Source organism: Papio anubis, chromosome 7 (assembly GCF_008728515.1).
Source record: "Papio anubis isolate 15944 chromosome 7, Panubis1.0, whole genome shotgun sequence".
Lineage (NCBI taxonomy): Eukaryota > Metazoa > Chordata > Mammalia > Primates > Cercopithecidae > Papio > Papio anubis.
In genome coordinates, this window is record NC_044982.1 from 87,851,906 (window position 1) to 87,864,794 (window position 12,889).

Genomic DNA, 12,889 nt, shown 5'->3' on the forward strand with positions numbered 1-12,889 from the left:
GTCCCTGCCTGGGCCCAGTGGCCTTCACTAGTTGGCCCTGAGGTTGACAATTAGACAAGGAAAACAAACATTCAACCAACCACCTGACCATGTCCCTCTGTCCATTTATCCATCCATCCTCCCAACTACCCATCCATCCACCCATCTGACCACTTTCTCTTCTATCCATTTATCTCTCCATTTTCTTACCCTTTCTTCTTTCCATCCATCCATCCATCCATCCATCCATCCATCCATCCATCCATCCATCCATCCATCCATTTGCTTGTCTTCCTGTACATTTATCCATTCTTCTCATCTGTCCATCCATCTGACCACCTGTCCTGCACATTTATCCATCTATCTTCCTATCCTTCCTCTTTTCCATCCACCCATCCATCTGACTTCCCACTATATTGTCCATTTGCCCATTGTCCCATCCATCCATCCATCCATCCATCCATCCATCCATCCATCCTTCCGTCCAATAAAACATACTGAGAACTTGCTGTTAGTCACTGATTAAGGACTCCAAGGAGGTCATGGTCCTTATCCGTGAGTAGCAAGACAAGGCAGGAAAACACATACCCTCAGCTTGATGTGCTTGGTACTAAAAGTGCTGTGTATGCAACTCATAAAAAAAGGAGTGTCTCCTGGATCACGACATGTTGCCTTCTCTAATTTTCATAATCATAAAAAGGTCCAGCAAGGAAAATTTATACAGACCCCTATAAGGGTCAAGAAATAATACTTTAGCAGGAGAATGGCTGAGATAGACTTGAGAATTTTAAATGTGAATGTTTCCATGATAATCTGAGTTTCAAGGTGACCTCCTTATTGAAGTCACCTACTATTGTGAAGCTCTTATTTTTGTTGCTTTGATTTGCCTTTTCTATCTTGGGCAGCAGCCACAGGTGCTGAGCTAATCCACACATGCACAGGTCATTCCTACAGCAATTAGTCAATGACCATCTGAAAAATCACCAAATAATAAGAAATTACAGACAAGAGAATTTTAATGCTGGGTGATTAATTAACAAGGCTGGCACTAGATGCAATACATGCATGGTAAGATGACTTTAAGTTGTCTGTGGGCCTGCATCTACCAAATAGCCATCAGGGATAAATGTTATCGGAAGATCAATATTTAGTCATTGTCTCAACTGAGGCTGGCAGCACAGTTGCCTGGGGATGCCAGCTTGTCCTTTCACCCTTCTCCTGGTTCGGCATTCAACTTGGCCAGCACCCTGTGACCAGGACTTAAGGACAGGGGTCTTTACCGTCCTTATTCTGTCTGCTCCTCCTGAGTGCCCTGCAAGGCTGGTCCTGTGTCCTCATTGTGCACATCTAAATGTGAGTTGGAGCCCAAATCCAGACGTGTTTCTGTCTTGGACTCTTCATCTGCTGTTTACAGCCTCTACAATGTTTCTGAATCAAGGTTTGAGAACTCTGAGGCTAAGGAGAAGTCAATCTTGCTACAAGCAGAGAGACATAGGCCCCTGCTCCCTTCTGGTTCAAGCCAGAACCTCCCTCATGGAGCAAGGGAGAGGGAGAAAAGTGTGCTTTTGGGGATGCTGAGCCCCGAAGCTGCAGGTGCCTCCAGGAATGCCTGGCTAGCCTCAGGGCTGGGCTCCTGCATTGTGGGGCTGGGCCAGGGGATCCAGGCAGGTACCTTCTCATCATATACAATGCGAGGCCTGATCTCTGGGGCCTGGTAGCCAGGAGTGCCCTCCACGCCTAGAGCACCCTCATGGAATGACTGCCTCGAAATCCCGTAGTCAGATAGCTTGATGTTGATGTGCTCCTTGACGTCAAGGGACCACACCAGAATGTTGTCCGACTTCAGGTCGCAGAAGATGATGTTTTTCTTGTGCAGGTAGGCCAGGCCCGAGGCAATCTGGTAGGCTATTTTTTGGGTGAGCATGTGTCCCAGCGGTATGAAGGAAGAATCTTGCAAAGAAAAACAATTTTCAAATGTATCAAAATTTCAGTTTTGATAGAATCAAATTATCATGATAGCAACTGTCTTTTTGTCTTCCTATCTCCTTAGATACTATATATTCTTTTTTTCTTTTTTCTTTTTTTGAGACAGAGTCTCCCTCTGTCACCCAGGCTGGCGTGCAGTGGCACGATCTCAGCTCACTGCAACCTCTGCCTCCAGGGTTCAAGCAATTCTCATGCCTCAGCCTCCCAAGTTGAGTAGCTAGGACTACAGGCGCATGCCACCATGCCTGGCTAACTTTTGTATTTTTAGTGGACATGGGGTTTCACCATGTTGGCCAGGCTGGTCTTGAATTCCTGGCTTTAAGTGACCTGCCCGCCTGGGCCTCCCAAAGTGTTGGGATTACACATGTGAGCCACTGCGCCTGGCCCCTAGATACTTTATATTCTATTGACACATTCTCACTATTCACCAGACTGCCAGAAGGGACAGAGAATGGCCTGGTTAAGTGAAATAGTATTTAGGATAGAAGTGCTCATCACTATAGCTTCATTCATGATACCTTATTCCTGGAATTGCTGGCAGTTTTGCTGAATGAGCAAGGATTTGAAATCTCTAGAGTTCATCTCAGGTCAAGGCTGTCCTATGTAAAGGGGTGAGTTGCAAGTAGAAGAATTTTTGTTTGGCTGGGTGTGGTGGCTCATGCTGGTAATTCCAGCACTTTGGGATGCTAAAGTGGGGGGATCGATTGAGCTCACAGTTCGAGAACAACCTGGGCAACAGGGCGAAAGGCCATCTCTACAAAAAACAAAACAACAAATTAGCTGGGTGTGGTGGCATATGCTTGTAGCTACTGGGGAAGTTGAGGTAGGAGGATTGCTTGAGTTCAGGAAGTCAAGGCTGCAGTGAGCTGAGATTGCACCACTGTACTCCAGCCTGGCCAACAAAGCAAGATCTTGTATGGAAAAAACAAAATAAAGAATTTTGTTTAAAAAATTATCTTCCATTGAGGCAGAAGTGATTGATTTTAATAGCATTTCTTCTTCCCTAGTCAAAAGATAACTACCTTTCACCCTCTGGCAACTCTGGAGTTTAGTTGTTCATTTCTCAACTTAAATTACTTTAACGTTTTATTTTAAAATATAGTATGGTCCCACTGACCCTAGGATCTGAGTCTCAGCAGTGGTGTGCATGTGCAGTTAAGAAAGTGATTTAATGCAGCTCATGTGCTTGGTGCCCTCCCAGAGAGGATGTTATCATCCTCCTTTTACAGGCAAATAAACTCAGCAGCTTCCTGGATGGTGGCAGAGCCTGGTCTTAGCCGACTCCACAGCGTGCCCTCTGCCGTCCTCGCCAAGGCTCTGCCCAGTGACTGGACCTGGCGAGGTGCCTGGCCTCACACCCAGGGGATGGTCACATGAGCCATGGGTTGCGTGTGCCATGGGCTTGCCAAGGCCACCTGAGGCTCTACCCCTGTGCCAGGCGGAGGCGCCTGGGGCTCTGTTGGTCTCAGGAGTCGGGTGGGGCGGCACACCGTGGTACCTCTGGCGTTCTCCGACAGCACGGTGTTGAGGCTGCTGAGCGGCGCGAGCTCCAGGGCGAAGCAGAGCGGGTGGATGCTGATGCCGATAAGCGCCACAATGCAGGGGTGCTGCAGCGCGTGCAGCATGCTGGCCTCCTGCCGGAACTCAGAGAAGTTCTTCATGGCGTCCGTGGCCCGCAGGTGCCTCAGCATGGTGTCTACCATGGAAAGCGCAGTGTCAGCCAGCAGGACACGGGGTACCTGCAGCCTCAGGCCTCTCTAAGGCGGCACAGAGCTTAGACCCGGGCAGCACATGTCTGAGAAAAACAGCACCAACCTGGGACCTGCTTACCTGCTGGGACGTTAGCAAAGTTCTTGAATTTTTTGATGTGGAAGCGCTTGACAGCTACGGGTTGGCCCTGGTACCGGGCCCGGTAGATGACGGTGCCACTGCCACCCTGGCCCAGGACGCTGCCCTCGTCCTCGCTGTGCTCCAGCTTGCTGTTCTCCAGGAAGAGCCTGCCACACACACACGGCATCAGCCATATCACCCCCGCCCTGACGCAGGTGGGTCCTGGGCTGGGTCATTTGTCCCCATGGCCGAGAGTCATGGTTCAAAGCCATCTGTGAGACTGGACAGATCTGGGCCACCCCGGCCCTGCCACTTGCGGGTGGGCACACCTGGGTGGGTTATGGAGGCTTGCTAAGCCTCAGTCTCCTCTGTAAAGTGGGCTCAGGACCCGAACAGCCTCAGAGGTGGTGATGGCTGGCACAGGGTGAAGTCCACGGAAGTGGTGGCCGTAGAGAAAGGATCCCTTTGGAAGTTTTCTTCTGAAAGGTGACGTTTCCTATTTCCTCCCCAATTCTCTCCCTAGTTATCATCTTGGGTTAGCATAGGTAGAATAAACTCTAAGAACAGATTTGAGGGGTCCAATGCTGAGCACTAGGGTTACAGATAGGAGTCAGCGTTTGACAAAGGAGGTAAACAAGGCTCTGGGTGGGAGCTCTCCCCTTCCTGAATGCCCGAGGAGTGCCGGCTGTGCTTATCTGCTGGCCCAGGAGCTGGTGGGGAGGTAGGACTGGAAAGGAGAGGCAGCTCAGGAGAGAGCAGCTCTGGCTACGAGGGGAAGGGGGAGGCATATGGGGAGGCAGGATGACTGCACTTGCAAAGCGCTTTTCCCAGCTGGGCCTACCAAGGCCTCCAAAATGGAAAGCCAGCAGCCTGTACCCTTCAGGCAGCCGAGGATGGGAACCTAAAAAGCTACTGAGATTGGTGGGAAGTGATGGCTGGGGCATCTGCCAGCTCCGGAGGGTTCTTCCTGGAGATCACTTGGCAACTGCACAACAAGGAGTGCCCCCTGTGACCTGTACTGTGTTCTGGGAGGGGCCTTCGGGGCATACCTGGCCGGGAAGTCGGTCATGAACAGTTCAGGGACCAGCTCCTGGAGCGGCACGGGGAGGTCCGGGTGTCTGGGGCAGGAGATGAAGTCCCGCTCGATGGCCGTGAGGACGCAGTCTTCCATGTCGAAGTATTGCACACCCTCTGATTTCTCACTGGGGTCTGTGTGCTGGGCCCAGGCTGTCTCGCAGACTGGGCAGGGCACATACTGCTCCATGAGTGGAGTCCCGTCACTCTCTGTGGCCGTCAGGGCTAAATAAGGACAGAGCAAGAGATAGCTTCACAAGAAGGAGGTGCAGGAGGGCCCCTGAGCAGCACTCTGTACCCCAGGCCCTGAGGCCTTCACAGCAGGGGAGTTGCCTGTCCTGGCCTGTACCCGAGAGACAGGCCGAAACCCATTGCCACATTCAGGTGCCTTTTTGGAGAGCGCAATTGTTTGTCCTGAAAGATGCGTCTAGGGAGGGTTCAGGATGCTTCTGAGAACTGCCCAGTGGTCGGGACCCTGAGCAGTCTGGCTGGGGGGCCTGAGAGGAGGGTGGGGATCCCTCCTGAATGACTGGGCCCTAACAGGTCATTACAGACTAGGCCTGAGCTATCCTCCAACAATCACAGCAGTGTGGAAACCACTCTTCCTACAATTAGAAACATCAGGTTTGCAATGTCTATGAAGGGCAATGCAGGGGGAGAAATGAGTGCAAATTATCACAGACAAAACTGAGTCAGTGGACATGGGTTCCCTCCCACGCCTCTGATAGGAGGTGCAGAGAAACACCCTCCAAGGTGCCTTGTGGAGGTGCCCTCAGGGCAGGCCAACTGCCTGCTTCATGCAGGGTAGGAAGTGGATGCCTAGAACTTTCCAGGCACATCTAATATCTGTAGGTCCATGTGTAAGGCATCCCGTTGGGAGGGGCCCCTGGCTGGGGATGCCAGCTCAAGGCAGCCTGTCTCAGGTGCTCACCAGAGCCCTTTCCATCTCAGGTGACTGTCTAAGGGATCCACCTGTCAAACTGCCCAGCACCTGCTGTGGGGGGAACACTGGCTGGTGGGGAGCTGCAAAGTGCCCAGAAAGGTTTACATGGGCCTAAGGGGCCCCCTTAGATGGCCAAGTGCCTCACAAATCACCATGACACACACACCCAACTGCCTTCTCCGAGGGCTCCTTTCTAAGCCTTTTTTCCTTGTAGGTCACCCTTCCTGCCAACAGCGTGAAGGACCCAACCCTGACAGAGACCAGACCCTGGGATCTGGAATGTGTATCCTGAGTGTATGCTGCCACTGCTCCTTAGCCACCTTCCCTGACGTTCTCTGGGATGCAGGCATTGCATGCAGGTGAGGCCGGCCGAGGAGGCCTGGGGACCTGCTGAGGCTTGCAGGGGCGGCACTGGAATTCCAAACCCGCTCTCCAGTCACTTGCTTGGCCTCCAGCGTTCAGGGGCTGAGGCTCTCGGGGCAGCCATTCCCACAGCTGCTTGCCCCATTAAGCCCCAGATGGCCTCCCCGCTGCAGGTTGCTCTGGGAGTTGTCTCCACCGCAGGAGCAAAACAAACAGGGAGCCTCAGCAACTTCACTCAAAGAGTACTTTTTTGGGGTGAACTATCAATGAAGAAACAGATCCAAAGGGACTGAGAAGGGCTGTGTTAGTGGTTTGATCACCGCCAGGATGGGTGGGGCGGCAGGGAAGGAGAGCAAGGCCCCTTGGTGGCCACAGCTCCCCTCCATCCCTGCCCCTGCACAGAGGATAAATTTCCATCTGCCGACTCCCCCCTAGTTTCAGCCACACCGTCCTCACTGTGAAAACAAGACATGTGTGAGCTCACACTGAGCATCTCCGTGGACCATTCGTGGTACCAGTGTCATCTTTCTTGCCATGCCTGTGGGCAGCTGGTAGGCTGCTTCCCTGCACAATCCCAGTGGGGTTCGAGCCCCATCCTCCCCACGGTACTCCCCCCCATGACAGAGCTGGACTTCTCGGGGGCCAGGACTCCCACCAAGGGACGGTTAAGACCCCCTACTTTGCTTGGGCCGAATCCCAGTGGGATTTTTGTCCTCCCCAAAAGAAGCAGCCCCACCCTGATTTATAAATAAATATTAGCATGAACAAGGGCTTGTTTCCAGAATCTTCTCTTACCAGGAAACCACTGATCAATCAAGGAATTGACATGATCTGTGATGAAAGCCATGGCTGAGAAGTCCCTCATTTCTGATTGACAAATGATTTTTATTCCTCCACTTTTCTTCTTTTTCCAGTTCACATCGGAAGATTCCACACTGCAACCCAGAAACCAAAAGGAGCCCATTGCGATCTGGCTCTGGGGGACCCTGGGGTGATATCCCTGCCCCTAGGGATAGGATGCAACCCCTGGGAACCTGGAGAGACTCTGTGCCCTGCAGGACTGATGGGGGACTCCTCCCCGTATGTACGTGTGTGTGGCCCTGCCTTGCTCTTGCCCCGGACCTGGCCTGGTGAAGGAGACACAAGGAAGATTGCCGTCAGGGATGCTCAGTCTGGGAGCTGACCCTCGGGTGAGGCCCTCAGGAAGTTAGCGGACCTCCCTGAACCTCAGTGTTCTCATCTGTCCAGCAGCAACCGTGGGCTTTAAGTGAGAACATCTCTGTGGAGGCGGCAGGTCCCAGTCAAGCCCTCTGTAAAGTTGCCTCGCCTTTTCCCTTCTTCTCCTCTCACAGAGCTGAAGACTATTTGGCAAAGTTCATTGTAAATATTAAAATAATCTTGGGTGTTTATCATTCGTTAAACCTGCTGAGCTGACTTTAGGTCTACTGCTCTCAAAAAAAAAAAAAAAAAAAAAAAGAATAAATGGCACAGGGAGCTGTGTTCCGTGTCTGGTTATGGGCAGTGCAGAGGGAGGCTGAGGAGTCTCAGTGCCCCCTGCCCCCAGCCTGGCTTCTCACAGAACAAGGGGACGGGCAGGATGGCTGCAAGGTCACATGGTGACCTGAATAACTGTGGGAGGTGCCTGAGGCTCTCCTGAGCTCAATGGCCACCACGTCCCTCAAGTCCTGAGCTGTGGCCGCCACATCTGCCTTTGCCTTTCCCATCCTGCAAGGGGGACTCAGCAGGGGTGAGGAGCCCCGAGCCTCTGGGACACTCATGGGAGGGCCTCACATTTCTAGCAAGCCGCCATGGCAAGCCGCTCTCACTAGCAAAATTCTGGACACCAAGAGGATGAAGCATCCTGCTGACGTGGCCCCGGGGTGGCTGCTGTGGCACCTGCTGGCCCGGTAGGTGAGCTTCCAGGTGTTCCTACCTGAGGTAGCCCCCATCAAAAGTGACCAGGAGCCCTTCCTGCCAATAGATGGTCTGATTTCTTTTCACTCTGAATGTGCTACAGCGATTTCTCTGGTTTCCTGTAAAACTGTAAATGGCGACTTTCCTGTTCCTGCTTTTAGTATTCTTCTTGTTTTCAAAAAGCTGAAAGACAGAGAAAAGACCCTGCTTAAGTATTCCGGGCTCCTCGCTGGTCCTGGGCAGAGCTCTGCGGAGGCCGGGCTGGGCCCCATCTTGATAAATGACCCGCATCTTTCCCACCCTCTCCTCCCACGCTGCTCATCCCTGCTGCCAAATTGAACGTTACATTATCTGACAGGGTTTCTAGGGTATTCTGGAAACAGTTTTTTCCAAAGAATTGAAAAATAGGCTTTCCTTTAAAAATTTTTCTCTTTCTGACTTTACAAGCAAATATTCATATTAGAAAATGCAGAAAATACGGAAAAATGTAAGAGGGCGAACAAAACACCCATTTAACACCAAGCAGAGAGATCATTCAGATTTTGGTATATGTTATTCCAGGATTTTTTTTTCTATCTCCATATATGTGTAAAAAACAGCTGAAGCCATATTGGATTTCTAATTTCATATACATTAAAAAACCTCACTTTTCCTATGTCATTAAAAACACACATAAAATTCATTTTTCTAAAGTTTAATATTCTATTAAGCATAGTAATTTCCTGAACCACTCTCTTCTGGAAGTGTAAGTTGGTGCCAATCTTTTGCTCCTTCAAAACCACTGTGAGTTACATGAGAAAGGCACAGAGCTTTCTCTGATTGAAAACGGTATCCTTAGTTTAGATGTTTACCAGTCGGATTATCGGTCGAAGGGTCTGAATATTTTAAAGTTCTGGATGCATCCTGAGGAATCGCTTTTTGAATGACGAGACTGTCCTGTGCACCGACTACCAGTGTGCACGGGGCAGCTTCGTGCCCCGGGGCTGGGGATTATGGCTCAGCTCTTTGCTAATGTGATGGATGAAAAGTGGCATCTCACTGCTGCTTGAATTTGCATGCCTTTGATGAGTGATGAGACTGAACTTTTGTCCTGTCACCCATCTGAATTTCAATAGGACTTCTTTCCTAACTTCAAGTGAGGGATGCTGCTGCCCGGAAGGGCGCCCAGGCCTCCAGGTCCAGCTGGGCCCCGCTTGTGAGCTCAGCCTCCCACGACGCTAGTGCTCCATGACCCTCCCCTGAGAACACAGCGGGACACAGAGTTCAAAGGGAGGGCAGAGGAATGGAAAAGTAGGAGCACCAGCGCCTGCGCCCACTCCTTCAATCAGCTCACTCTTCTGGCACTATAAACCAGTCTCCCTCCGCGCTAACACAGGCTGCTACTGTCACGATGGACTTTAAGGATTTTGCATTGATCTTTCTTACCATTTCAGTGAAAATGGGGAGATCAAAGAACACTTTTATAGAGCTAAGAACTTATAATTCAATAAGGGCTTTCTAATTAGAATGTAGCAACACTAAACTCATACGGAGTTTAATGTCAAGGATTTGACAGTCAGGGATTATGCCAGAGGTTTGCAAAACCAAAAGTGTGTCAGAATCCCCGGGAGGGGTTGTGAAAACCAGTGTGGGGTTCCCTCTGGAGTTTCTCATGCAGCGGGTTTGAGGTGGGGCCTGAGAACTTGCGTTCCTCACATATTCCCAGGTGAGGCTGATTTTGCTGGTATAGGAACCCCACTTTGAAAAACACCACTGTAGCAAATATTGCTTCCATGTTCCCGCCTTGCATGAAATGAATGTTGCCTGACAGCTGGGACTCCTTCCCATAACCCCAGGTAGACCCACGGAAGCTAACTCCTTGGGCTGGGTCTCCAATGTTACCGGAGTCATGTAAAGTTCTGCACAAGTGGTTCTCAAACTGGACTGCACAGGGAACTCACCTGGGAGCCTTAAAGATACCAAAGAGGAATCACTTTTTCAAACAATGCCACACTCAGATTCTGATTCGCTCGGTCTGGAGTGTGGTCTGTGTCTTTTAGAATTTACTCCACGTGAGCCTAGTGTGCAGCCAAGATGGCAAAACTGTGCTTCTAACTCACGGTTCTCCAAGTGTGGCTGCTGGGCCAGTGGCATCACCTCGGGGAATGGATAGAAATGCAAATTCTTGGCCTCAGTCCACACCTACTGAATCAGAACCTCTTGGGTGGGGCCCACCAAACCCTGTTCTAACAAACTCCAGGTGGTTTTGAGGTGGGCTAACATTTAGAACCACTGTTTATAAAGGGTGTGTTCTGTCTAAGGAGGGTGCTGATTTGGAACTCACAGGATGGCTTAAATGTGTTGGCCAGCAGCCCACGCCACACCTGCCCCCTGGCACTACATTGGTGGCATGGCTCTGGGAGAAGGGTCTCCAGGCAGGGCCCCCCGGCAAACGGCATTCCCCTCCCCCAAGGGTACAACTGTAGGTGCCTCTCGGGCATCTGCCTATGCAGAAACCGCAGCTATAATACCTGCAAGTCCATCTCCGCCAGACTGATCAGCATCCGTGCTATAAACCTTTGCCAGAAGCCAACAGGAACGAAGCTCATCTTGAATACCCTTTGAATGGTGTTGGCTGTGGGGTGCCGCATGCCGTGGGTGTCCAGGCCAGGTTTAGATGGAAGGAGATGGGGCAGGAGGTAGCTGAAACACACCAAGGGGGACTGGTGAACAGCGGGGCCCAAGCTCCACTGCAGTGCCCCGACCCCAGCAGATGGCCTGGTCTGGGGACAGGCTGTGCTGAAACACCTCAGGCTGCTGGGTTCCTTCCTCCCAGGGCCTTTGGAATTCTATTATTAGTAAGAGAAGGGTGATTTATATGCTGAGAATAAATACTCCAAAGGAAAATGAAGACTGGTCACATTAATATGTCTACTACGGTTTCTAAGATAGAGACTAGAATAAGGCTAAGGGAAGACATGAAAACATCTGTGGTCCTAAAAATGTCAGACAGCAAATGGGACTCAATTCTCTATAAATGGGGTTGCAGTTGGGGAATCACTTAATATTAACTTTGGTTGATGAAGGAAAAACAAATACAGCTGCAAGGTTTCAAGGACAATGCAGATATTAGGGTCAGAGTAACATTTTTGGCCTTCAAAGCTATTTATGCTCTTGGCCACTTGACACGACGTAATTGTCTTAAAAGCTAGAATGAGCCTGATTTGTGCGAAAGAGGGATGTTTTATGAGAACATTCTTGGTCATCATAAAAATGCTGCATTATTGTGTCAGCAAGGCCTTCACATCTGTCGTCATCTTAAAACAGCTGAAACCTGGGAGGTCCCTCCAAAAGTGTGCCAGAAAACCAGCAATAGCTGCATGCTGTGGGGCTGCGGGGGCAGGCACCAGACAGGCACAGGACGGCCCCCTGGGTGTGCAGATGCTGGACTCTTTCCCAGTAAAGGTTTTGCCTTCAGTTCTTCTAATCTTAAAATAAACCGATTTCAGTACAATAAATGTCCTTAGAACTTTCTGGAAGAGACTCCCTAAACTATAAGAAAATTCAATGACAGCCCATGGCCCAAGCATAGAGGCGCAAGTCTCAGCTCTGACATACATGCTCTGACACATGGGTATACAATGGGAGGAGAAAGGATCCCCTCTTGGCAGGGCTGGTGAAGGTAGACAGGGGCTGTGCAGATGACGCCGCAGACACAGGTGGTGAAGCAGGAGGCCTTTTCAGCCTCGCAGGTCCTGGGTGAAAGGACATTCCCAACCTCTCGCTAGATGCCTCTTCATCAGAGTGTCCTTCACATCTGAACATTCCTTGCTTCTCTATCTGCTCAGTGTTTGTTCCCCATACAGGAGGCCCTGGGCCGTGCCTGCTGTTTCTTTCTGCTTTTTCTACTTCATCTCATGCATCCTGGGTCTCTCACGCGGCCCTCTTACAGTGGCAGTGCCCCATGGCTTTCCTGCTGCTCTCCTTGTTGGAGTGTGCTTAGAGAGGGCGGGGAGCATTCTCTGTCCCCAGGCGCCCCAGCATGACGTGCGGTGGCACACAGAAGAGGTGCTCCGTGATGTTTTTGGTATGAATCTTGGGAACACAAGGTTGGTTTAACATCTGAAAATCAGTCAACATATTCATGTAACAGAAAAATAACTGAAGACAAAAATTAGCTCAACGGAGGCAGAACAAGCATTTTTGGGGGACAAAATTCAGGGTCCATTTATGATAAAAACTTTCAGCAAACTGGGAATAAAAGGGAACTTCCTCAATGTGATAAAGTTTCCATGGATAACAAAGTTCTGTAGAAAACACCACACTTGAAAGACTGAATGCTTTCCCCTGAGATCACACATAATGATGTCTTCTCTCATCCCTTCTCTTTAAGCCTTCGCTAGAGATCCAAGCCAATGCAATCAGGCAAAAAGAGCAAAAAAATATGCGAAGATTAGAATGAAAAAAGTAAAACTGTCTTTTTTTTCAAAAAAAGAAGCATACTTAGAAAATCCTGAAAGATCTACTGGAGCTAATAGGTGAATTTAGCAAGGTTTTTGGATATAAGGTAAATATTTAAAAGTAAATTCTATTTCTGTATACCAGCAACAACAACAAAAAAAAGGAAATCAAATTAGAAGATATGTCATTTACCCATCTCGGAGAACATAAATTATGTAGACACAAATTTAACAAAAGACGCAGAAAATCTGAATGCTGAAAACAAACAATTATTGAGAGAAACTTTTTAAAAACCAAAATAAATGAAGAGATATACCATGTTCATATTGGAAGATCCAATATTCCTAAGATATCAGCTCT

General features: G+C 49.8%; 1 protein-coding gene across 5 annotated transcripts in view; it reads right to left on the minus strand.

The window, feature by feature from the left end:
- LRRK1 (leucine rich repeat kinase 1) overlaps positions 1-12,889 on the minus strand; it is a 149,787-nt gene that overhangs the window by 15,518 nt on the left and 121,380 nt on the right. For all 5 annotated transcript variants that reach the window (XM_031668292.1, XM_009211002.4, XM_017960966.3 and 2 more), the window contains 7 exons: positions 10,600-10,771; positions 8,109-8,272; positions 6,971-7,110; positions 4,845-5,094; positions 3,796-3,962; positions 3,464-3,661; positions 1,652-1,929 (listed from right to left, as the gene is read on the minus strand). In XM_031668292.1, the coding sequence (XP_031524152.1) occupies positions 1,652-1,929; positions 3,464-3,661; positions 3,796-3,962; positions 4,845-5,094; positions 6,971-7,110; positions 8,109-8,272; positions 10,600-10,771 (1,369 nt within the window). The remainder of the gene's footprint in view (positions 1-1,651; positions 1,930-3,463; positions 3,662-3,795; positions 3,963-4,844; positions 5,095-6,970; positions 7,111-8,108; positions 8,273-10,599; positions 10,772-12,889) is intronic.